The sequence below is a fragment of the Balaenoptera physalus genome (assembly GCF_965194825.1).
Source record: "Balaenoptera physalus genome assembly, chromosome: 5".
NCBI lineage: Eukaryota > Metazoa > Chordata > Mammalia > Artiodactyla > Balaenopteridae > Balaenoptera > Balaenoptera physalus.
Genome location: NC_138884.1, coordinates 38,929,332 through 38,954,019, shown reverse-complemented (window position 1 = coordinate 38,954,019; position 24,688 = coordinate 38,929,332). Strand labels below are relative to the sequence as shown.

At 39.6% G+C, this 24,688-nt stretch overlaps 2 protein-coding genes across 10 annotated transcripts in view; one reads left to right on the top strand and one right to left on the bottom strand.

Moving 5' to 3' along the window:
* The window catches only part of TIGD4 (tigger transposable element derived 4), an 827,821-nt gene that overhangs the window by 26,565 nt on the left and 776,568 nt on the right, over positions 1-24,688 (top strand). The gene's annotated exons all lie outside the window — the stretch shown is intronic.
* TMEM131L (transmembrane 131 like) overlaps positions 1-24,688 on the bottom strand; it is a 158,243-nt gene that overhangs the window by 30,283 nt on the left and 103,272 nt on the right. For all 9 annotated transcript variants that reach the window (XM_082463494.1, XM_082463496.1, XM_082463499.1 and 6 more), the window contains 14 exons: positions 24,298-24,388; positions 23,631-23,784; positions 22,904-23,074; positions 21,525-21,594; positions 20,322-20,439; positions 11,831-11,972; positions 11,264-11,373; positions 10,199-10,271; positions 7,274-7,401; positions 4,392-4,534; positions 2,545-2,731; positions 2,149-2,334; positions 1,295-1,444; positions 338-963 (listed from right to left, as the gene is read on the bottom strand). In XM_082463494.1, the coding sequence (XP_082319620.1) occupies positions 338-963; positions 1,295-1,444; positions 2,149-2,334; positions 2,545-2,731; positions 4,392-4,534; positions 7,274-7,401; positions 10,199-10,271; positions 11,264-11,373; positions 11,831-11,972; positions 20,322-20,439; positions 21,525-21,594; positions 22,904-23,074; positions 23,631-23,784; positions 24,298-24,388 (2,349 nt within the window). The remainder of the gene's footprint in view (positions 1-337; positions 964-1,294; positions 1,445-2,148; positions 2,335-2,544; positions 2,732-4,391; positions 4,535-7,273; positions 7,402-10,198; positions 10,272-11,263; positions 11,374-11,830; positions 11,973-20,321; positions 20,440-21,524; positions 21,595-22,903; positions 23,075-23,630; positions 23,785-24,297; positions 24,389-24,688) is intronic.

Sequence of the window (24,688 nt, the reverse complement as noted above, 5' to 3'; positions counted from 1 at the left end):
TTTGCAAATAGTCTGAAAAGCCAAGATAAAAGATACTTCGGAAGAGGTGTCCATAAATTCCAACAATACAATATGACATTCGCATCATTATAATGAATGTACTGAAAAAAGTAAACTTCTTAACCACAATGCTCTAAAAACTTGGTGTCCCGTCCTAAACTTTCCTTCTTAGAAATGGTATTTCAACATCTATACCTTTGCTAATAAAACTTTGTGTGTGAAATAAAAATTCAGCAGCCACAGTTCAAACTAAAGTCATAGATGGGAACAAATTCCACTAAGAACAGACTGGAGACAAACAGGAGAGAAGAATCACCAAGGAGGATGGAAAAATTACCATTATTTTTCCTGGAAATTTCTGGCAAGTCTGACTGGCACTGAGGTGAATTTCTCGGCAAGTGATTTTCAGGTAGTTTCTTAGGGGTCTTCAGAGGACAGACCTCTCGCTCCTTGAGCTCAGCTATGTTTTCTGAAATCTGAAGGTCCGTTTCCTTAGGAAACATACATGTCTGTACTCCCTCCTTCACGTGACATTCGGAAGAAGTATTACTGACAGCAATTGCGTTTTTCAGTGTGTTTTCTTCTTTACTCAGTAAGTTTTTGGGAAGAGTTAGATTCTTCTGCAGGTTGACGTTTAGGCCACCTGTGTACTTGAGGCCCACCCAGGCCTCGCCCATCCCGGCAGGGCATGCGTCCTCTTTAGCAGCTGCCAGGGAGCCACCTGGGGCCGAGGCCTGCTTGTCCTCTGCAGGGGCGCTGGCACTGCCAGCGACGGCTGCGCTGGCTTTGTGTTTCCCATAATAGACCGAGCACTTGTGCTTTTTCTGCGAATGGCTGTAGGTGGCCGGGCTCCTCTTTGTCGCGTTCTGGATCCTGCTCTGCGGGGGGTTTACCGGAAGGCAGCTTTTCCCTCGACCTTTATCGGAGGGGCTGTAGGTATCAAGAAAGTTCTTGCAATTGCTTCTGGATTTAAGAAGAAAAACATTCAACATAAAGGCAAACCAAGTAAACCTCTCCCTCTCTGTTTCTAACTCCATGAGAAAGAGGGAGCAGTCTGGGGTACACCAAGGAGTTCTCACCTTTCCTTCTTCTAAAGCTCTGGGAGTTTAATAAACTAAGTCCTTACGTGAAGTCTATCTTATAATGAAAGAAATGGTGTAGCTGTCACACAGTGACTTAAAGAAAATTGTACTGAAACAAATTTGGAACCAAAATGTATATGACCTTAAAATAAAATCAGAAATGAGTCATACCAAAGGTGAGAACCCTCTCCCCACACTACAAGAATTCTTACTTGTGAGAATGGGAGCTGATTACATCCATCGGACTATTGCTTTGCTGTGAAGAGGAGCTGGCATTTTGCCTCTGTCTCGTTTTCATGAACTCCATCAGAATGTACTGTGCTTGTTGGAAGGCTATTAAAATCACACCCAACAGGGACAAACTGAGGACGAAAGCAACGGGGTTCATTACTGCCCGGTTGTGACTGGCATTAAAAAGACTAGCTCACTAACACAACATTGTAAATCAACTATACGCCAATAAAAATTAAAATAAAAAAAAGACTAGCTCTACAGAAGAGCGGTGAATCAACTGATGGGAAAAGTCTAAAGAAATGCTATTAAGATTCCATATCTTATGGATATGGAATGACTCCATAATTTCTGACAACTCTTAAAGATTCAAAAAAACTGTTCCTGAAAATGTGAATATTTATAATTCTGACATACCAGTTCAATTTTTAAAGACATTTCCAGGATAAAATCACATTTTAAAGGGTCCTTCTAGTCTTCTAATCTCAAACTGCCGTTGCACTGAGCTAATAACACATCCTATGTCACAGATGATGTTTGTATATCTTAAATGTTACATATAACATTCACATCTTCCACCGGGACTGCCAATGAACATATATGGAACACAACTGTCCATTACACTCCTAGGTCCTATGACTCTCCTACAATTAGTTTAGAGAATAATAAATTCTCTTCAAGCATACCAGGAACTACTTTGTCTACTTCACGAATGTCAAAATTCCACTCAATTCATATGCTTTGATCCCACTGGGCAATATACATTTCCATGCAACTCGGCTGGATGGCGTCTCCACTCAGTGAGGGAGGAACAGTGGAGAAGGTGGCAACTTACCTGACAAAGAAGACGGTGAGCCTCCAAAACGACTCCTCCCAGCTGGGTCCCGGAACCACGTCCGCACACAGAGGCAGCAGGTGATGAGGGAGGGTCACGTTGAGAGTGAAGCGAAACTCCAGGTCTGCCGCCGTGACCAGAGTCAGCTCGCGGATGACCCAGGAAGAGGTGAAGTCTGGAGTAAACCTGACAGCAAGAGGCATCTTTATGAACTCTGATGGTTTTAATTTTAGGCACAAAACAAAATAATCATAATGGCAGCAGAATTTCTTACTTCTGCAAGATAAATACTAACATGAAAACAACTCAAGACATCTTAACAATGAAAAAAAGTTTTTCCCCACAATATAGTAAATGCGACCCCAAACTGAAATGAGGTTAAAGTCCAATGCTCACACAATGCTGATGTCCCGGGACGTGTTGGGGTCCAAGGAAAACTGCTGACAGTCTAGAACTTCAAATCCATAACCTTGGCAATTATACCCATTAATTTTCAGAGATGTCACAGTTATAGGAAGTGGTCCGATATTCTCAACCTTAAAGTTCTTTGTAATTGATAAAATTTGCTTGCTGTCTTTCAGTTCTAGTGAGGATGAAAAGTGATATTTAGTACAGATGAACTGCAAAATTTATTTAAAATAATTTACTGAATCAACATTTACTGAATCCACAAACCATGATCTACACGATTAAAATGTAAAAAAATTCAATACAAGCTCAAAGCATGATTCCTAGCTAAATTCTAGAATGGTTCTAGATTCTACTACCAGGATATGATAAAAATACTTAACTAGTCAAGGCTTTTCTTAAGTTAAATGATCTGCCTAGGTACCAAAATCTCTTCTTTGTTCTTTTACTTATTAAAGGTTAAGGTGAAAAGTTTATTCTTCTCAGAAGCCTAACAGTTTGGATTTACCATGAGCCACCATGCACCCTGTGCCCCGGGAGCCTCATTCACACCCAACAGGACCAGTTAGGAGGGTGTGTGTGCTTCTGTGTAAACCCATCACGGACACTAGAAACACAGTTCAAACTCCCATTACATTAAGAGGTAGTAAATAGTTAAATCCTTGCAAATAATGAGAGCACATTTCATGTTGGGAGTTTAAAAAAGGAAGAGGTATCAATTTTTTAAATATTCCTATAAATTTATAACCCACAATTTATTCCATATTAGGACTAATATTTTATCTGGTTCTATGGTTTATACTCCTCCATAATTCTAACTTTCAAGGCAACTCTAAACTATTGAATGAGTGAATGAATGAATGAAAAAAAATGAACACTCTGATGAAGATTTTGAATGCAAAATGGCCAGTCTTTTCAAACTCAGTGCTCATTTAGCATAGTTTTCTAAAACAAAAAAAATTTATAATCAGGCGTTAAAATAGCTCTACAAATTATCCAATGGTTTCACCAATCAGTTTCTCCATAGGAAACATACTGTTACACTAAAATGCTTTCAGTGTGATCCTGAAATTAAAAATGATAACAGGAAAACAAGACAGAATTTACCAAAAACATTTTACATCTATTGGTTTATTTTTGGCTTAGTTCTTAAGGAAGCTCTTGGAACTAATATAAATAGTTTAAACGCATTTAATTTAAATACATGCAAAACTTAGAATTTTCTAATGGAACACTTAAACAAATTTCTAAATCTGCATTGTCTGATACAGTAGCCACTAGACACATATGGCTACTTAAATTTAAATTAAATTTAAATTAAATAAATTTAAAAATTGAGTTTTTCAGTCACACAAGCTATATTTTAAGCACTCATTAGCCACATGTAGCGAGTGGCTGCCGTACTGGACAACACAGATGTAGAACATTTCCATTACTGCAAAAGGGTGGTGAGCTCACCTTCAGCCTTCTCTCTACTTATCATCTTGGTGTGATTTTTTATGATTAGGTAACTGATAACCAAATTAACAGTTTCACACTATTTATCTTAAATATTTGACACTCTACTGGTAACTTAACATTATACTTTTCCCCCCATATCTATTACTTAAGTTGGGTTAAATATCTAAGGCTATTGTTTCTAATCAAGTGGTACCAGCCTACATATTCTCAAATGTTTGCCTGATTTAATTATTAGCATCAATACAATGAATTTACTGTAAATTTTTAAAAGAATCTTCTCATATCTCCTTTTGCTCTTGGCTTTGGCTCCAAGCCTGTCCTGTCCAAGTGCCACACATACAGACCACACACACGGACCACACGCAGGGACTCACGTCTCCGGCAGCCCATCAGTGTGGACTCGGGCACCTTAAAGCGCAGTGAACCTCCAGTGCCAGGAAGTCTCCCGCCCACTTTCAGTAGCTCTCTTGCTCCAAATCCTTCCACGCCAATCATGTCGATAACAGTCAAGTTATTCCTACAGAGAAAGGAGATGCAAATAAAAATGCACTGCAATAGAGTTGTCACAAGATACAATGCACTTGAATTTAAATATTCCTAATTAGCAAAACAAAATTTTTTAAGTTTTGAGAAAAAACTCAGTTTAAATAGTGTGGCATCTCCCGCCATCTCAGAGCACGGAAGCTGCCAAGCCCGGCAGAGTCAAAGCAAGCTGAGTGGGCAAGAACGAGCAAATGATCATGATCGCTCTCCAGTTTCCACCCAAGAATGGAAACCTATATTTTTCTAACCAGGCACCAGGGTGGTGATCATACCTCCAAGAGACAAAACGTGAAGGAATAAACTGGGGGGGCCACAAAGAAACATTAACAAATTTAGACAAAATGATAAAAATTGTTTATAGGGTGAATTAAGGAGTTTTCATAGTAATTGTGACTGTAAGAAATTCTTCCTTAGGGTTAATTCTAGAAATGAAATCCTACCCTATCTTTTGAACCAAAGATTTAAAATAGCATCCTACAAATAGGATGTATCTACTCAAGTTCTTATTAGTCAAATAGTAATTCAGACTAGCTTTTGCCTTTTCATTAACTGAAATCAGGATTCTTAGGATGGAAAGTTCAGTGGAAATGATGTTTAAATGATGCAGACTGCACTGAAAGTCAGTTGCCATTAAGGTAAACCCTAGAAGCAAAATACACTGAGATATCTTTACATCTTCATCTAAAGGATTAAGACCTTTATTGAACCACTTAAAAGCCTTTAAAGTGATGTTAGATGAGTGACATTGTTTACAGAAAAATGTGGTGTCTCTCAATACAGAAACCACCACAAATAAATTAACTACTATAAAAAACTGAGACTTTCTTTTCAAGCCTGGCACAGTTGAAGCTGGGATGAGGTAAAGCTTCTCTCTACACTTCCCATGACCTTAGTTCTTCAACAGAGAATGTGTTTAAAAGGACAGCAGAGCGTTGTCAGCAGAGCACTAAAATGCTTACTAGAACATTAGTTATTAGTTTGCTCTAGTCAGCATTACTTAAAATGCTTAACAAAACAGTCTCTTTTTTAATTTAATTAATTTTTTATTGGAGTATAGATGATTTACAATCTTGTGTTAGTTTCTGCTGTACAACAAAGTGAATCACTTATACATATACATATACATATATCCACTCTTTTTTAGATTCTATTCCCATATAGGTCATTACAGAGTACTGAATAGAGTTGCCTGTGCTTAGTTATCTGTGTGGCAAATCTTTGATACAACACCAATATTCAACAAGTGAAGTCTCTTGAAGGTTCTTTATGATGTGAAATCTGAAACTATATTAATGAATTTTCATAGCTTGTTACATTAAAATCCAGTGGTCTATCTTGCACATTTTACCAGGGATGATTTTTGGATTATCATAATTAGTTATTTGGAAAATACTGTTCACTGTGATATGCAGATCTTCCAAATGTTTACACATTTCATTATACTTATAAAAATCACATTTATTAATATCCTCACTGATGTTAACAGAAAAGTACTTTAAGTACTGAGAAGCTGTGAAGCTCACAGTGGCAGATACAAGTTTTCCAAAACTCTACTTTTCATGCGAATGCTCAAATTTTATCATTGGCAACAGACACTACCCTTGAAGTGACAGGCTCACTTTGTTCATTTTCAAGAAAACATTTGCCAAGTACCTGAATCTGAAACAACCATAGTTTGTCTGCTAATCATCCTTTCAAGTAAAAATGGTGTTCCATGAAAAAAAGTGGCTAATTCAGCTTATAATTCAAACAGTCGCCAACGTACTTTTCTTGGAGACAACCATGGATGCAGTATGAGTGCTTTATGGGTACTTCTTTTTTTTGGCAGGGGGCGTGTATAGTTGTTTTACAATGAGCAAGCAGACTCTTTTAAGAACTTTATCTTAGTGCATTTTCTTTTTAGCAGCATTCACTTGCAGAAGAACAAACTCATATATTAAAGGAAGTCCAGAATAAGAAAGTCTTTGCCAACTGATATGATACTGGAAAAGCTTAAAAAATATATATAACTAAAACGTCATTAATGAAAAAATTAAATTTGTGTTAGAAGTCTCACCAATGCAGGGAGAGCTTCAACATAGATCTGTATTTACTGTAAATTTTTGAAAGAAGACTCTCAATAAAGAGTAAAGAGGAAAAAAAATTCAGAATGAAAAACATTTAACTGCTTAAATCAGCTGGCAATAACTGTTCATTTAAAAGGAAGGAAAAGAAGTAAAACAAGCCAGTGGGCTCAACTAAGGACTTTTTCCATTGTCCTTTGGGGCTACAGAGAATTCCAGAAGCAAGACAGACATGAGAACAGTGTAAATCCAAACACCGCGGAATGAAAACGTATATGGCAGTGTTTCAATTATTCTTCTGAGCTGAGGACAGAAAAGTAAGTGTGGATGTGTGTGTGTGTGTGTGTGTGTGTGTGTGTATGTGTTCATGTGTGTGCTCTACCCTCTGTGACGTCAGATGAGATGCTGCGGGAAGGGTACCGCCACCCTTGGAGAGGTGGGCTCACGCTCCCCACGGTACAAGGCAGGAACCTGACACACAGGAGGCCTAAGTGTGGAGCCTCAGGGAGCCGCTCTCCTCAGCCACTGCCTCTCCTGCCCTTGGACACAGATCATCACTGAGGGCCTGAGTGAGTCAACGTCACCTCTCAGCTAAAGAGATTCTTGAGAGAAAGAGAGTCAGCCAGCCAATGAGAAAGGGACACACCTACCGGATTAGGATGAGGGAGGTGACTTTTCCATAGTCAGCTGGCGTGAAAACTACACCAACCCTTTTCCTTTCCAAAGGCTGCAAATGTAGGTGGAGGATGCCAAACCTGGATTCCTCAGAATGCACACCCTGCAAGTTATTAATAAATGCAATTAACTCCTAGAGAACAAGATTCCATCTTCATTAAAATGCATAAACATGACTGCTGTTTCTTTAACGTCTGGATCTGACCACCCAAATCAACCTGTGGAACTTGTTTACCGGGAGAGTTCACACCCATCAAAAGTTCCCGAGCCCGGCTGAGAAGCAGAGGCAGAGGCTGCAGGACAACCTGACACGGATGCTGGAAAGGGGACTTGCCGCCTGGACCAGATGGGAGCTGGGGCTACAGGCCTTTGATGCAAAGATGCTTTGGATGTAAAACATGACCGAGAAAACAGAGCAAGAGCCTCTGCCTGAATGCTACAGGGATCTGACCAAACCACCTGTCCACTGCTGGACAACCCTAAATTCTCTTTAATATTAAGTTTATAAAGAAACCATCTTTATTTAGTTTCTCCATTTAGGAGAAAGATCTTTATTTATTCATATCCTCCTTTATTCTCCACAAGATTTCTCACTTTCTCTGAATAAATTTTGTGTTCTAAATTTAATATTCAAGATTTAGTTCTTCATCATTGTGGTAGACTTTCCCTCTTTCCAATGTTTTTTCTAGCTGCTTCTCACTAAAAATAATGTATTAATTCTTTAGAACTGTAACCATGTAGTCTGCATAATGTTTCTCTTTTCTATATTTTTAGTTTTTAAATTTGTTTTATCCCTCAGTTATTGCTCGCATTTCCCATACTATCTGAAAGAAGAAATAGTGATGGTATTTGATTCATTTTCATTAAAATTATAAACTTCACGAAGGGAGGACTTCTGCTTTATACACATATGAATATTGAAAAAAAGCTGCCGATTTAGGGTATTAAAAGCATAATAACAGCAGCACCAATTATTAAATAAAATAGTTCTTATATGCCAGGCTCTGGAATATAATTAGGTATATAAAATGCTAAGCATTCTATAAACCTATGGAATCTTCAAACATTATTATGAGTGAAAAAGAGGAGACCTGGAGAGGTTAAATAATTTACCCAGGACTACATGGAGGAGCCTGGATTTGGAACTTTGAATGTCCAATTCCACATGCTCTTAACCAAAGGAACTGCATTTCTAAAAATAAACCAACAAAACAAAAATGTAGGCCTTTCTTATATGACAACGAATTCTAATAAGAATTTTAAGTTCAATTTGTAGTGTCTCAGAGACATTGATACTGACTATTCTTTCTGTCAATGTAATAAATTAACAATGGTTTGATATTTCCTTTGTCACAAAAGGTGTAACATTCTCGGGGAAAATCTTCAATCACAGATTAAAAACTTTTTGCGAGTTGCACTATTTGTTTAAATCTGAATAGAACACTGACATGTAAAAGAAACTGGCATTATTTTTGGAATTTCAAATTATATGTGACTAAATAGTCGTGGGACAAAATACCTGTTAGCATTTTGGACTCATTTACCTCCCAACAGTCCTGGAAGACTGCCTGGTGAAGAGAAGAATGAGAGGGACAGGGCAGGACAGGCTTGCTAACACAAGACCCTGCTGCCTAGACCACTGACAAAGGGAAAGGAACGTTATTGCTTGCGTGTTTCTTCCTATAAATAACTCTGTTAAAAATCCACTTAAGGGCTTCCCTGGTGGCGCAGTGGTTGAGAATCTGCCTGCTAATGCAGGGGACACGGGTTCAAGCCCTGGTCTGGGAAGATCCCACATGCCGCGGAGCAACTGGGCCCGTGAGCCACAACTGCTGAGCCTGCGCGTCTGGAGCCTATGCCCCGCAACAGGAGGGGCCGCGATAGTGAGAGGCCCGCGCACCGCGATGAAGAGTGGCCCCCGCACCACGATGAAGAGTGGCCCCCGCTTGCCGCAACTAGAGAAAAGCCCTCGCACGAAACGAAGACCCAACACAGCCAAAAATAAATAAATAAATAAATAAAGTAGCTATTTAAAAAAAAAAAAAAAAATCCACTTAAAAGCTTGCTTTGATTCGTTCTAACTCACAGTTGGAGGTTATCTGTGGCCCCCTTTTTCAAGTTAATCTAGAGCCAACAGTGTATCTTTGGAGGGTTATGGGTAGAGAAAGAAGAAAATATCCAAGGCATTTGAATACGTGTGTGTATTAGAACCACAGTGACATGCATATGTGTGTCTATGTGTGTGTATTTTTTTAAGAGATGCTTCATTTTTAATTGATCTCAAGCACAGAATACCAGTGACCCACAGAACGACTGCGTGAAAACTAAGAAAGCAGGCTGCCAGTTCCCAGTCAAGCAATGTCCTCGCCACGTGACATGTTTACTCCCTCCCTGGGTATTTATGCAAGACCTCATGACAGCCCAGAGGCTCAAGACTCCCAGAAATCCTTTTTTATAGAGCAGGTGACTATCACAGAAACTGGGTGATCTGCTAAAAACATGAAGCCAGTTTAGTAAGAGAAGATTTCTTTTTAACGTATTTGTTTTTACCTTATCTTGCCCTTAAAAGAATTTGATGGGGCCAAGGAATCTTAAGAGAATTATAAATTCTGGGATCTCGAGTTTTATGGTTTTCTACATAGCTCTGATTCAATTGTTATTTCTTCACTCACATGAATCTAAATAATCAAATTAAAATGATTTACAGGCTCACATGAACCATGGGCTCCTGCTGCATTAGTTAATTGGAAAAAGCTGCTATGTATACTTAACTCCTAGAATATAAAAATAGAGAGCCACATATATTACATAAAGACACTCGAAACACAAATCAGTGAGGCCCATATGCTATGTGTCTAGTTTGTCAGCATTCTTTTTTCTGTTTAAAGATGACATCCTACCCGGTAAGGGCAAGCTTTGGTGAGCTGGAATTCACTAGTTGTGAAATTAATCATCTGCACATCGGTGCCAAACCTATAAAGAAAAAAATGTTTAAAATAGCATTCAGATCACCAAGAAAGAAAGAAAAACATACGTGTGCATATAGATACATATGCATTTATTTGCACACAGACCCAATTCACCCCGACCTGTCACTCCTGTGTCCCAGCCCCCCACACTGTACCAGGCATGTTGTAAGAGCTCAATAAATATTGTTGAATGAATGTTGGCAGCACAGCATGTAAAGAATCATATGGTGACAAAAGCTCCCAATATGAAGCAATTTTTTTTCCCCAAATGGTTCACAGCTATGGAACCTGATAGGAAGTGACTCTCAGTCATGGACAGTTCTATCTCCCAGTGGACATTTGGCCACGTCTAGAGACACTTTTGGTTGCTGCAGCTGGGGAGGTCCCACTGGCATCTACTGGGTGGAAGCCAGGAATGCTGCTAAACATCCTTCAAAGCACAGAATGCCCCTACCCCCACCCCAAACAGAGACTCATGTGGTCCAAAACATCAGGAGTCCTGAAGCTGAGACCCAGGGATGAGGGCAGGTGTCACTGAGCCAGAAGAGGAAACATTCTAAGTGAAACTGTGACTACTGTGCAAAAATAAGATGTAACAGACATGAACTATGATCATATTTTGTATAACAACCCTAGGTTAAAATACACTGAACCACTAAACTCATTTCTTGTGTTGCCCAGAGGTCACTGTGATTTCAATTCTAAATTTTAGAGGAGTACATGTGAAAAATCATGATTGTAAAGGTTCTCTGACAAGAAAAGAATATTCTGCTGGGCCCTGGACTTGACATGGTAACATTCAAGACCCACACAGTACCCAGAACTGGGAATTGCCATCAGGGGTCTGCACTGAGGAGATGGGGGCTGTGGTCATGGGCTGATCCCATGCACATCCACACACAGGTCCCAGGGAAAACGCAAAGGACATTAAATAATTCCGGGTCTTAACAGGACCTCCCAACACCCCATGAGAGATCTTCACCAGCTGGGCATTACCATTTGTGCAGCAGGCGCGCGGCAGCCTCGGGCTTCGGGTACAAGGAAACAGGCAGGAGCTGCAGGGAGACTGGCGATGAGGAAGGGTTCTTCACCACAAAGTACTTCACCTAGATGTGCAGAGAGGAGAGTCAGACCCCAGGAAAGGCAGAACCACTCCTGAAATGCCCCTGCAAAAGTGCATCACCTGCATCTAACCACGAACCATCACCCAGTCAATTCCTCTCCCCTATGAACTTCAAACTCACTCACTCCTACTGAAGCCCGTGTTAGTTAGGATCTTCTCTGTTGTTGCAGTTGAATACTTTCTTAGCTGATAGATTCTGAACTGGATACAGACTTCATAAAACGTGTTTGTTTTAAGCATTTTCAGTCTGTTCACGAGTTTTACTCCTTACTTTGTTCTTCTGACACCTCCCTCCTAAAAGTGCTGAATGGCATATGTGTGTCACTTAATTTCAACTAATTTTGGTTCTGAAACAGTATCACAAGGTGGCGATACTCTGATAACATAAAAACCCAAGAGCTGGGGTGAAATGAAGAGATGAAAAGACGCAGGACCCTCACCACGCTGTTCCTCAGGGCGGTGGCACTGAAGTTTAACACGAGGCCAGTCTCCGGGATCAAACGAGGCAGGAAGAGAGCAAAGGGTTCTGACTCTTTGGATTTCTTCGAGTGGGCAAACCGAGTCATTCCTAAAACGTTCCTCCTGCGTAATTTGGAAACAAAGAAATTATGAAAAATAATTTTGACAGAAAAAAAGGAAATCACTTCCACTAAAAGGAACAAGGGGATCTTGGAAAAAAATGACTTATTTGGGGTCTGGGTGACACAAACTACAAGATGATCCTGGAAGATCCTGTTTTACTAGAAAGCAAGGAAGTGCTCAAAGAATGATGGGCACACAGGGCTCCCATCAGGCAAATCTGGGACAAGTCAGCATCAAAAATAATAATGGTGGTAAGGACCAAAGAATCCACAGTGATGCTCAAAAAGAGTGTACAGTGAACAAAATAATTAGAAACATCACCATTTTTGCAGCCATCTATTCAACAACTGATCCCAGGCAAGGATTATCAATGGATGCCAAAATCATGGGGTGAAACATTCTTAGGGAACAGGAAATGTACATGGTCTCGAATTATCATAGCACATATTACGTATTAATTGCAAAAGGAAAACTATCTACAATGGAGAGAGTCAAATGATTCAACTGAGCAATGTCAATAATGGGACAAATTGACATTTATGTCCCTCCCTCAGGTGATGAGATGATAAGGACACAAGACCGACCAAGTAATTAGTACTCTTCCCCGAAATGCTTAACAGGAATGTAAACTTGAAGAAGCAACCCCCAAAAATCCAAAGTGTTGAATGTTCTATAAGACAACTGACTAGGACGCTTTAAAACATTGACACTATGAAAGGCGAAAAAAGGTGGGGACACTAGTCTGAAAAAAATTAAGGAAACATGACAACCAAATGCAATGCATGGTCCTTGACTGGACCCTGAATTTTAAAAAAGGAAAAAGAGAGGAGGAACCTTCAAGATGGCGGAGGAGGAGGACGTGGAGATTACCTTCCTCCCCACAAATACATCAAAACTACATCTACACGTGGAACAACTCCTACAGAACACCTACTGAACGCTGGCAGAAGACCTCAGACTTCCCAAAAGGCAAAAAGATCCCCACGTACCTGGGTAGGGCAAAAGAAAAAAGAAAAAACAGAGAGAAAAGGATAGGGATGGGACCCACACCTCTGGGAGGTAGCTGTGAAAGAGGAAAAGTTTCCACACCCCTTCACTGGCGGAGATGGGGTGTGGGCAAGGGGCAAGCTTCAGAGCCATGGAGGAGAGTGCAGCAACAGGGGTGCAGAGGGCAAAGTGGAGAGATTCCCACACAGAGGATCGGTACCAACCAGCACTCACCAGCCTGAGAGGCTTGTCTGCTCACCCGCCGGGGCAGATGGGGGCTGGGAGCTGAGGCTCGGGCTTCGGCGGTCAGATCCCAGGGAGAGGACTGGGGTTGGCTGCGTGAACACAGCCTGAAGGGGGCTAGTGCACCACAGGAAGCCAGGAGGGAGTCCAGGAAAAAGTCTGGACCTGCCTCAGAGGCAAGAGACCATTGTTTCAGGGTGCGTGAGGAGAGGAGATTCAGGTAACCGCCTAAACGAGCTCCAGAGAAGGGCGAGAGCCACGGCTATCAGCTCGGACCCCAGAGATGGGCATGAACCGCTAACACTGCTGCTGCTGCCACAAAAAATCCTGTGTGCAAGTGCAGGTGACTATCCACACCCCGCCAAGAGCCTGTGCAGCCCGCCACTGCCAGGGTCCCATAATCCAGGGACAAGTTCCCCAGGAGAACACACAGTACACCTCAGGCTGTTGCAACGTCACGTCAGCCTCTACCGCCGCAGGCTCGTCCCGTGTTCCAATTATAACTACTATACCCCTCCCTCCCCCCCGGCCTGAATGAGCAAGAGCCCCCTAATCAGCCGCTGCTTTATCCCCATCCTGTCTGGGCAAAGAACAGATGCCTGAGGATGACCTACAAGCAGAGGCGGGGCCAAAACCAAAGCTGAACCCCAGGAGCTGTGCGAACAAAGAAGAGAAAGGGAAATTTCTCCCAGCAGCCTCAGGAGCAGCGGATTAAATCCCTCCAATCAACTTGATGTACCTGCATCTGTGGAATACCTGAATAGACAATGAATCATCCCAAAGTTGAGGCAGTGGAGCCTACTGTTGGGAGCAACTGTAGACTTGAGGTTGGCAGTCTGCGACTGATTTGTTTCTGATTTTTATGCTTATCTTACTATAGTTTTTAGCACTTGTTAACACTGGTGGATTTGTTTATTGGTTTCGTTATTCTCTACTTTTCTTTTTATTATTATTATTTTTTTATTTTTTATTGTAATAATTTTTTTAAGTTATTTATTTATTCTTTTTTTTCTCCCTTTTCCTCTGAGCCATGTGGCTGAAAGGGTCTTGGTGCTCCGGCCTGGTGTCAGGCTTGAGCCTCTGAGGTGGGAGAGCCAAGTTCAGGACACTGGACCAACAGAGACCTCCTGAACCCACGTAATATCAATTGGCGAGAGCTCTCCCAGAGATCTCCGTCTCCACGCTAAGACCCAGCTCCACCTAATGGCCAGCAAGCTCCAGTGCTGGATGCCCCATGCCAAACAACTAGTAAGACAGGAACACAACCCCACCCATTAGCAGAGAGGCTGCCTAAAATCATACTAAGTACACAGACACCCCAAAACACACCACCAGACGTGGCCCTGCCCACCAGAAAGACAAGATCTAGCCTCACTCACCAGAACACAGGCACCAGTCACCTCCACCAGGAAGTCTACACAACCCACTGAACCAACCTCACTCACTGGGGGCAGACACCAAAAACAATGGGAACTACAAACCTGCAGCCTGGAAAAAGAAGACCCCAAACACAGTAAGTTAACCAAAATGAGAAGACAGAGAAATATGCAGCAGATGAAGGAGCAAGGTTAAAAACCCACCAGACCAAACAATTGAAGAGGAAATAGGCAGTCTACCTGAAAAAGAATTCAGAGAAATGATAGTGAAGATGATCCAAAATCTTGGAAATAGAATGGAGAAAATACAAGAAACATTTAACAAGGACATAGAAGAACTAAAGAGCAAACAAATAATGATGAACAACACAATAAATGAAATTAAAAATTCTCTAGAAGGAATCGACAGCAGAATAATTGAGGCAGAAGAATGGATAAGTGACCTGGAAGATAAAAGAGTGGAAATAACTAACACAGAGCAGAATAAAGAAAAAAGAATGAAAAGATTTGAGGACAGTCTCAGAGACCTCTGGGACAACATTAAATGCACCAACATTCGAATTACAGGAATCCCAGAAGAAAAAAAGAAAAAGAAAGGGTCTAAGAAAATATTTGAAGAGATTACAGTTGAAAACTTCCCTAACACAGGGAAGGAAATAGTCAATCAAGGCCAGGAAGCGCAGAGAGTCCCATACAGGATAAATCCAAGGAGAAACACGCCAAGACACATATTAATCAAACTATCAAAAATTAAATACAAAGAAAAAATATTAAAAACAGCAAGGGAAAAGCAACAAATAACATACAAGGGAATCCCCATAAGGTTAACAGCTGATCTTTCAGCAGAAATTCTGCAAGCCAGAAGGGAGTGCCAGGACATACCTAAAGTGATGAAAGGAAAAAACCTACAACCAAGATTACTCTACCCAGCAAGGATCTCATTCAGATTGGACGGAGAAATTAAAACCTTTACAGACAAGCAAAAGCTAAGAGAATTCAGCACCACCAAACCAGCTTTACAACAAATGCTAAAGGAACTTCTCTAGGCAGGAAACACAAGAAAAGGAAAGGACCTACAATAACAAACAATTAAGAAAATGGTAATAGGAACATACATATCGATAACTACCTTAAATGTAAATGGATTAAATCCTCCCACCAAAAGACACAGACTGGCTGAATGGATACAAAAACAAGACCCGTATATATGCTGTCTACAAGAGACCCACTTCAGATCTAGGGACACATACAGACTGAAAGTGAGGGGATGGAAAAAGATATTCCATGCAAATGGAAAGCAAAAGAAAGCTGGAGTAGCAATTCTCATATCAGACAAAATAGACTTTAAAATAAAGACTGTTACAAGAGACAAAGAAGGACACTACATAGTAATCAAGGGATCAATCCAAGAAAAAGATATAACAACTGTAAATATTTATGCACCCAACATAGGAGCACCTCAATACATAGGGCAAATGCTAACAGCCATAAAAGGGGAAATCAACAGTAACACAATCATAGTAGGGGACTTGAACACTCCACTTTCACCAATGGACAGATCATCCACAATGAAAATAAATAAGGAAACACAAGCTTTAAATGACACATTAAACAAGATGGACTTAATTGATATTTATAGGACATTCCACCGAAAAAAAAATAGACTACACTTTCTTCTCAAGTGCTCATGGAACATTCTCCAGGATAGATTATATCTTGGGTAACAAATCAAGCGTTGGGAAATTTAAGAAAATTTAAAGTGCATCAAGTATCTTTTCTGACCACAACACTATGAAACTAGATATCAATTACAGGAAAAAAACTGTAAAAAATACAAACACATGGAGGCTAAACAATACACTAATAAATAACCAAGAGATCACTGAAGAAATCAAAGAGAAATAGAAAAATACCTAGAAACAAATGACAATGAAAACACAACGACCCAAAACCTATGGGATGCAGCAAAAGCAGGTCTAAGAGGGAAGTTTATAGCAATACAATCCTACCTCAAGAAATAAGAAAAATCTCAAACAACCTAAACTTACACCTAAAGCAATTAGAGAAAGAACCAAAAAAACCCAAAGTTAGCAGAAGGAAAGAAATCATAACAATCAGATCAGGAACAAAGGAAAAAGAAATGAAGGAAATGATAGCAAAGATCAATAAAACTAAAAGCTGGTTCTTTGAGAAGATAAACAAAATTGATAAACCATTATTAGCCAGACTCATGAAGAAAAAAGGGGAGAAGATTCAATTCAACAGAATTAGAAATGAAAGAGGAGAAGGAACAACTGATTCTGCAGAAATACAAAGGATCATGAGAGATTACTACAAGCAACTATATGCCAATAAAATGGGCAACCTGGAAGAAATGGACAAATTCTTAGAAAAGCACAACCTTCTGAGACTGAACCAGGAAGAAATAGAAAATATAAACAGACGAATCACAGGCACTGAAATTGAAACTGTGATTAAAAATCTTCCAACAAACAAAAGCCCAAGACCAGACGGCTTCACAGGCGAATTCTAGCAAACATTTAGAGAAGAGCTAATAACACCTATCCTCTCAAACTCTTCCAAAACATAGCAGAGGGAGGAACACCCCAAACTCATTCTACGAGGCCATCATCACCCTGATACCAAAACCAGACAAAGATGTCACAAAGAAAGAAAACTACAGGCCAATATCACTGATGAACACAGATGCAAAAATCCTCAACAAAATACTAGCAAACAGAATCCAACACCACATGAAAAGGATCATACACGATGATCAAGTGGGGTTTATGCCAGGAATGCAAGGATTCTTCAATATATGCAAATCAATCAATGAGATACACCACATTAAGAAACTGAAGGATAAAAACTATATGATAATCTCAATAGATGCAGAAAAAGCTTTTGACATAATTCAACACCGATTTATGATAAAAACTCTACAGAAAGTAGGCATAGAGGGAACCTACTTCAACATAATAAAGGCCATAGTTGACAAACCCACAGCCAACATTGTTCTCAGTGGTGAAAAACTGAAACCATTTCCTCTAAGATCAGGAACAAGACAAGTTTGCCTACTCTCACCGCTGTTATTCAAGATAGTCTTGGAAGTTTTAGCCACAGCAATCAGAGGAAAAAAAGAAATAAAAGGAATCCAAATCTGAAAAGAAGAAGTAAAACTGTCACTGTCTACAGATGACATGATACTATACTACAGAATCCTGAAGATGCTACCAGAAAACTACTAGAGCTACTCAATGAATTTGGTAAAGTAGCAGGATACAAAATTAATGCACAGAAATTTCTTGCATTCCTATAGAGTAATGATGAAAAATCTGAAAAAGAAATTAAGGAAACACTCCCATTTACCTCTGCAACAAAAAGAATAAAATACCTAGGAATAAACCTACCTAAGGAGACAAAAGACCTGTATGCAGAAAACTATAAGACACTGATGAAAGAAATTAAAGACGATACAAACAGATGGAGAGATATACCATGTTCCTGGACTGGAAGAATCAACACTGTGAAAATGACTATACTACCCAAAGCAATCTACAGATTCAATGCAATCCTTATCAAACTACCAATGGCATTTTTCACAGAACTAGAACAAAAAATTTCACAGTTCGTATGGAAACACAAAAGACCCCAAAGAGCCAAAGCAATCTTGAGAAAGAAAAACGGAGGTGAAGGAATCAGGCTCCCTGACTTCAGACTATATTACAAAGCTACAGTAATTAAGACAGTATAGAACTGGCACAAAAATAGAATTACAGATCAATGGAACAGGATAGAAAGCCCAGAGATAAACCCACACACATATGGTCATCTTATCTTTGATAAAGGAGGCAAGAATATACAATGGAGGAAAGACAGCCTCTTCAGTAACTGGTGCTGGGAAAACATGTAAAAGAATGAAATTAGAACACTCCCTAAAACCATACACAAAAATAAACTCAAAATGGATTAAAGACCTAAATGTAAGGCCAGACAGTATAAAACCCTTAGAGGAAAACATAGGCAGAACACTCTATGACATAAATCACAGCAAGATCCTTTTTGACCCACCTCCTAGAGAAATGGAAATAAAAACAAAAGTAAACAAATGCGACCTAATGAAACTTAAAAGCTTTTTGCACAGCAAAGGAAACCATAAACAAGACGAAAAGACAACCCTCAGAATGGGAGAAAATATTTGCAAATGAAGCAACTGACAAAGGATTAATTTCCAAAATATACAAGGAGCTCATGCAGCTCTATATCAAAAAAACAAACAACCCAATCCAAAAATGGGCAGAACACCTAAACAGACATTTCTCCAAAGAAGATATACAGATTGCCAACAAACACATGAAAGGATGCTCAACATCACTAATCATTAGAGAAATGCAAATCAAAACTACAATGAGGTATCACCTCACACCAGTCAGAATGGCCATCATCAAAAAAATCTAGAAACAATAAATGCTGGAGAGGGTGTGGAGAAAAGGGAACCCTCTTGCACTGTTGGTGGGAATGTAAATTGATACAGCCACTATGGAGAACAGTATGAAGGTTCCTTCAAAAACTAAAAATAGAACTACCCTATGACCCAGCAATCCCACTACTGGGCATATACCCTGAGAAAACAATAATTCAAAAAGACACATGCACCCCAATGTTCATTGCAGCACTATTTACAATAGCCAGGACATGGAAGCAACCTGAGTATCCATCGACAGATGATGGATGAAGAAGATGTGGCGCATATATACAATGGAATATGACTCAGCCATAAAAAGAAATGAAACTGAGTTATTTGTAGTGAGGTGGATGGACCTAGAGTCTGTCATACAGAGTGAAGTAAGTCAGAAAGAGAAAAACAAATACCGTATGCTAACACATATATATGGAATCTAAGAAAAAAAAAAAGATTCTGAAGAACCTAGGGGTAGGACAGAAATAAAGACACAGACAAAGAGAATGGATTTGAGGACACGGGGAGGGGAAGGGTAAGCTGGGACGAAGTGAGAGAGTGGCATTGACATATGCATACCACCAAAGGTAAAACAGATATCTAGTAGGAAGCAGCCGCATAGCACAGGGAGATCAGCTTGGTGCTTTGTGACCACTTAGAGGGGTGGGAGGGAGATGCAAGAGGGAGGGGATATGGGGATATATGTATACATATAGCTGATTCATTTTGTTATATGGCAGAAACTAACACAACACTGTAAAGCAATTATACTCCAATAAAGATGTTTTAAAAAAAAAAAGGAAAAAGAAAAAGACAGCTATAATGGATATTTTGGGGTCAACTAGGGAAATGTGAATCTGGACTGTATATCAGCTCATATAATTGCATCAGTGTTAAGTTTGTTGGGTATGTAATGGCAGTGTAGTTATATGTAGGAGAATATTCTCCTTCGAAAAGAAAGTCTTTCCTAATATAGTACTGAGGGTTGAAGTATCATGATGTCTACAGCTTACTTTCAAATGACTCAGCAAAAAGAAAATGTGTGTATGTGCACAGATACAGACGTAGAGAGAGAGAAAAAAGCAAAAGTGGTAAAATGTAAACAACTAGTGAGTCTAGATTGGGAATATTTGAATATTTACCATACTATACCTTTCAAATCTTCTGAGGTTTGAAATTTGTCAAAATAAAAGGCTAGATATTAAAAATTCAGTGTTGAAATTTCAATAAAGTATTATGTCACAGTGTCTCCCCAGTGCTGAACAAAGAGAGGTGAAAACATACTTGCAGACGTCACCATTTTTTAATTTCTTCCATCTTTCATAGAGTGTATTTGCAAGTTCGGAATCCACATCCCAGGTAGACCAATCCAGAGAAAGGCTCCCTTCCCAGTTAGGATTTTCTACAAGTTAGATCAGATGTACTATTTAGATGTATGGAAAACACAATTCACTTAGTAAATAATGCCAAGGGCTGAGGGTTAAAACTTCTCAAACTGAGAGGACGGTAAAGTGATCAATGACCCCCTGTCCTCGGATTGCTTTACTAAAAGTCCCTCTAACTCAATGGCAAATGATATATCAAATCAAAGAAACATGTATAAAACAAAACTAAATCGAATTATGTGAAGGTAATAACATAAAAGACACATGGCTCATGAATACAGTCTGAAACAAGTTAAAAATCATACTCGGACCATGTTTAACAGCTTTACACCTAAAAGGCTAAACTGCTTCCACATAAGTGCTAGTCATCATCTAAGCCGGGTTACTAGGCAGAATGCTGATGGGCAAACAGCAAGCCTCAGAAGAGAGCCCAGAGCAGGGCTCAATCTAGAGAAGGTGCATGTTTACATTTGCAAGCTGGTCTTCGGCTCACCTTGCCCTCTCTACTTATCTGTTCTGTCTTGTCTGTGCTAAAGAGCATTATCAGGGTGGAAAAGTGGGAATCTCCCAAAGGAAATCTCTGTGCTATAACACTGTCCTTAGATTACATATTTTAATAAGTCAAAAAGCAGGAAGAAAACCAGGAACAGCTTTCTCTATCAACACCCTGGCCTTCAGCCTCAGGCAACAACTAGCGCTCCCTATACGATGTTTATGCTCCTGTACTAGAGTCTTCAAACACAATTCCAAATTATTTTTTTACTAACTTCTAGTCAGCCGTTTTATAAAAGAACCAGAATCTTCCAATTGTTCCTGGCAACAAGGTTGCTATGATGATCAAATAACGTGTCTGAAGAAAATCCCTTACAAAAGTACAGGCTAAGACTTAAGCGGCTTTAATTACACAAGCACTCGGATGTTTCTGGAGGATTCTTAACAATTTCAAGTCGTTCTGTTAATGATCATGCTCTTAAAGAACAGAATATGATGCAATGACGTTAACAGGACTAATTATTCCATCTACAAATACGAATTTTTCTCACTACTGCCCACCCCACCCCAAACTAGAGTTCTACAGAAAGCCTAAGGGCAAAATACTTACCCGCTTTTGATTTTCCCATGAAATAATGCATGCCACAATGTGCTATCACTTCAAAACCCAGACTCCCTTCCTAGATTGAAAAGTAATATATGAATAACTTACAACACAACACTAAACACAAAAATCCTAATGCACTCAAATGCGTAGCAGACGTTGGCCTCCACCTCAGCGAACTTCCCTTTGACCAGAAGCCAAACTGCTAGAAAGAGGTTTCTTGGCTTCCTTTCTCCTTGAATGAGAGCTCTAACTGTCTATCACAGGCAGGGTCACTACAGTGGATTCTGTGCAATAATCAATGCCCACAGTGACACCCCTTGGGCCTGACAGACACCAAGCTGCCTTCTGAATTCAAGATTAAATTAGTCTCAGGACATTCTTAGTAGGGTTTTTAACAAACTGTACTCTAATCCATAGTAACTCCTAAGCTACTCAGGACATTTAAATGAATGTCGCACTTCCTAGGCTCAGCAAGCACAGACCTGCTGCTTCCACACATTCCTGCAGCCTGCCTGCTCCCTCCCAGTCACGCTTCCGGTATGCATCCCTTGGTGGGAAAAGGAAATTTCTAAGAAACCTCCCCTGCTCAAAATATGGATGAATGAAATTAACCTTACATTTTGTTTAGCGTAAGTTTAGAAGCCCTATCTTTAAGCTTTTAGCTAAACATGAGGCACTTCTATCTATGAAACACCAACGCTAATAAGTGAGAAAAATCATAAAGATGGTTGCACGAATGTCTCATAGTGAAAAATTAGAACCCAGCATTATACAGAAGAGCTTGGATCAAAAAGAAGCAATAACAGTAACTAAATGAAAAGAAAGAAACATTAAGAAAAAATGAGACATGTTTAAGATAAGATCTAAATTAAATACAATATACCCAGATTTTAGAAAGCATTTTCTTAATTGTGAACCCTTTCAGGCTTTAGATTTGGCCCGCTAAGGAAATTCAAGGATTATGAGCAGCTGAGAGTCAGTTACCAGAGGTCTAAATAAAACATTTAACGATTTAGTTTATTTGAAGTCATTGCAAGTATGTACTAAAAGCTCAACTGTGTTTGCTACAGCAAGCACATATTCCTTGCTCCATACATTTTGGAAATAAGTGAAAATGAGATCTATCGACCTGTAATGCCTTATTTCATTTGAAAATTACCTCATATCACTTTATGAGAAATAGAAACTCTTTTCACGTAAAGATTTCTGTACTGAACAATTTATCATCTAAGATTGGCCTGGTAATATCCTTCAATTTCTTAGGCAGCCTTAAAAAACATGAGCTCAACTCAGTCAATAAAGTCCAAGCACCGTAAGATAAGTTAATAAAAAGAAATAATTATTACAAAAATTATAACACATATGTACTGTGCAAACAATACCTTGGTCGGCGCCAAGTAAATCTGTAGAGGTACTGCAAAAACAGCACCTATGTTTGTAGTCAAAAATACACGGGTGAATAGATTTATGGCAAAGTCTTTAACGGCAAGTTTCAAAGAAAATATTTTCCAACAGCCTGGAGGTAGAAATAAAGGGCCAGTGAAATTCAGAATCTAAAAAGAAAAGAAGTAAGAGAAATTACTTTCCTAACTAACGCTAATTATGATTAAAATCATTATAATGTGTGATACTAAAGTTTTTCTATACTTTGAGAAATACAATTTTACTCAGTTATTTCCAGGTCAAATATTGAAATATTTTTATGTAAATGATAGGTTTCACTTAATATTTAGCATACAACTGTTTTTAAATTTCACAAAATAATCTTGAAATGTTCATAGGCAGTATTTTACAAAAACCCAGTATTGTATCATGAACCAGGCTTCTTTTTACTAAATATAATCTTTTTAGAATAAATTATAATTTATAATATTTTTAAATAATGGTAACAGCAAATATCTCTAAAAGATGTACCCTGGTTCCTTTGAGCTCCTTGAACAATAGTTTGAAAAAAATAAAGACAGCCTAAATGTAATTCTGAAAACGTTAAAAGAAACACACTTGCTTTAAAATTCATAAGTGAAAGATTTTGTAAATATCAGTTTCATAGTATTTGACTTTAAACAAAGCGTAAAATAGGATAAACTTGGATAAAAATACCACGTGTACCTTTAAAACACGCTTGGTCTCCTTGGAAACAAACACATCATTCAATACAACACCACGGTCAAAACGGTTGAGGTACCACATTGACCAAAGCCCCGATGTGTTCTCATGAGTCTCTATGTGAAACTGGGTTGCAGAAGAGTCCATTCGAAAATACCTGTGAACACAGGACATGCATGCCATCAGCCCTGTGTGTACAACAGCTGTTAGCATGCGAATGAGCCTCTAACTGCAAAAATGGTAGCTGCATAAAATGTCAGAGAACAAATGTAAGTGCTGGCAAGGACCAGACAAACTGCCTTCTTCAACCTTCCTGCCCACAAGTGGAGCATATGAAGGCCAGAGGGTGCAATGGGGCCAGGACCAGGATGGCTCACAGAGGCCACCAGGCAAAACCAGGACCCGAATGTAACTCAGAAACTGTGCAGGAGTACTTCTCCCTTCTCCCACATGTGGCCGCCTGGCCTGGATCTGATCCACGAACTCCGTCATTCAGCTTCTTCCCTCCTATCCTGCAAACCACCCTTTCACTTCCTACTCGCAGTGCTAATGTAGGGAAGGCAAGTCCAGAGAGAGAATCATGCAAGTCTCAGTTATATTTTTAAATCATCTCTAGATGGAGGGGGTGAAGGGGAACCACTCAATACCAGAGAAAGCGGAATTCACCCACCCTTGAGCCACAGGAGAGGAGAGGCACGCTTTTAGTGTCGGAGTGTTTTTTTTCTTCCTGTCTTCTCTCATCCCACTGTCACAGGATGGAGCTGTTTTGAGGTAGGAGGAAATAAATGTGAAGTATCAGTATCTTTTCTTTCATTATGCTCAAACGAAAACAAGATAAATGTTTTATTTGTAATGTTTTAGTTCCTTCACTCTTCTGCCTCCATTAAAATCCTTTCTTGAACACTATCTTTCCGTCTTCCTGGCTGGGTGCCCAGGAAGTTACCCAGAACGTGTTGTCTACCTACCCACCCCTCTTTCCTAAAGCAACCTCTCATTTCTTCGTTGGTGGGGGGGGGGGAAGAGAGTCAACGCTTTGTGGCTCTCCTTTTACAAAGATCTTA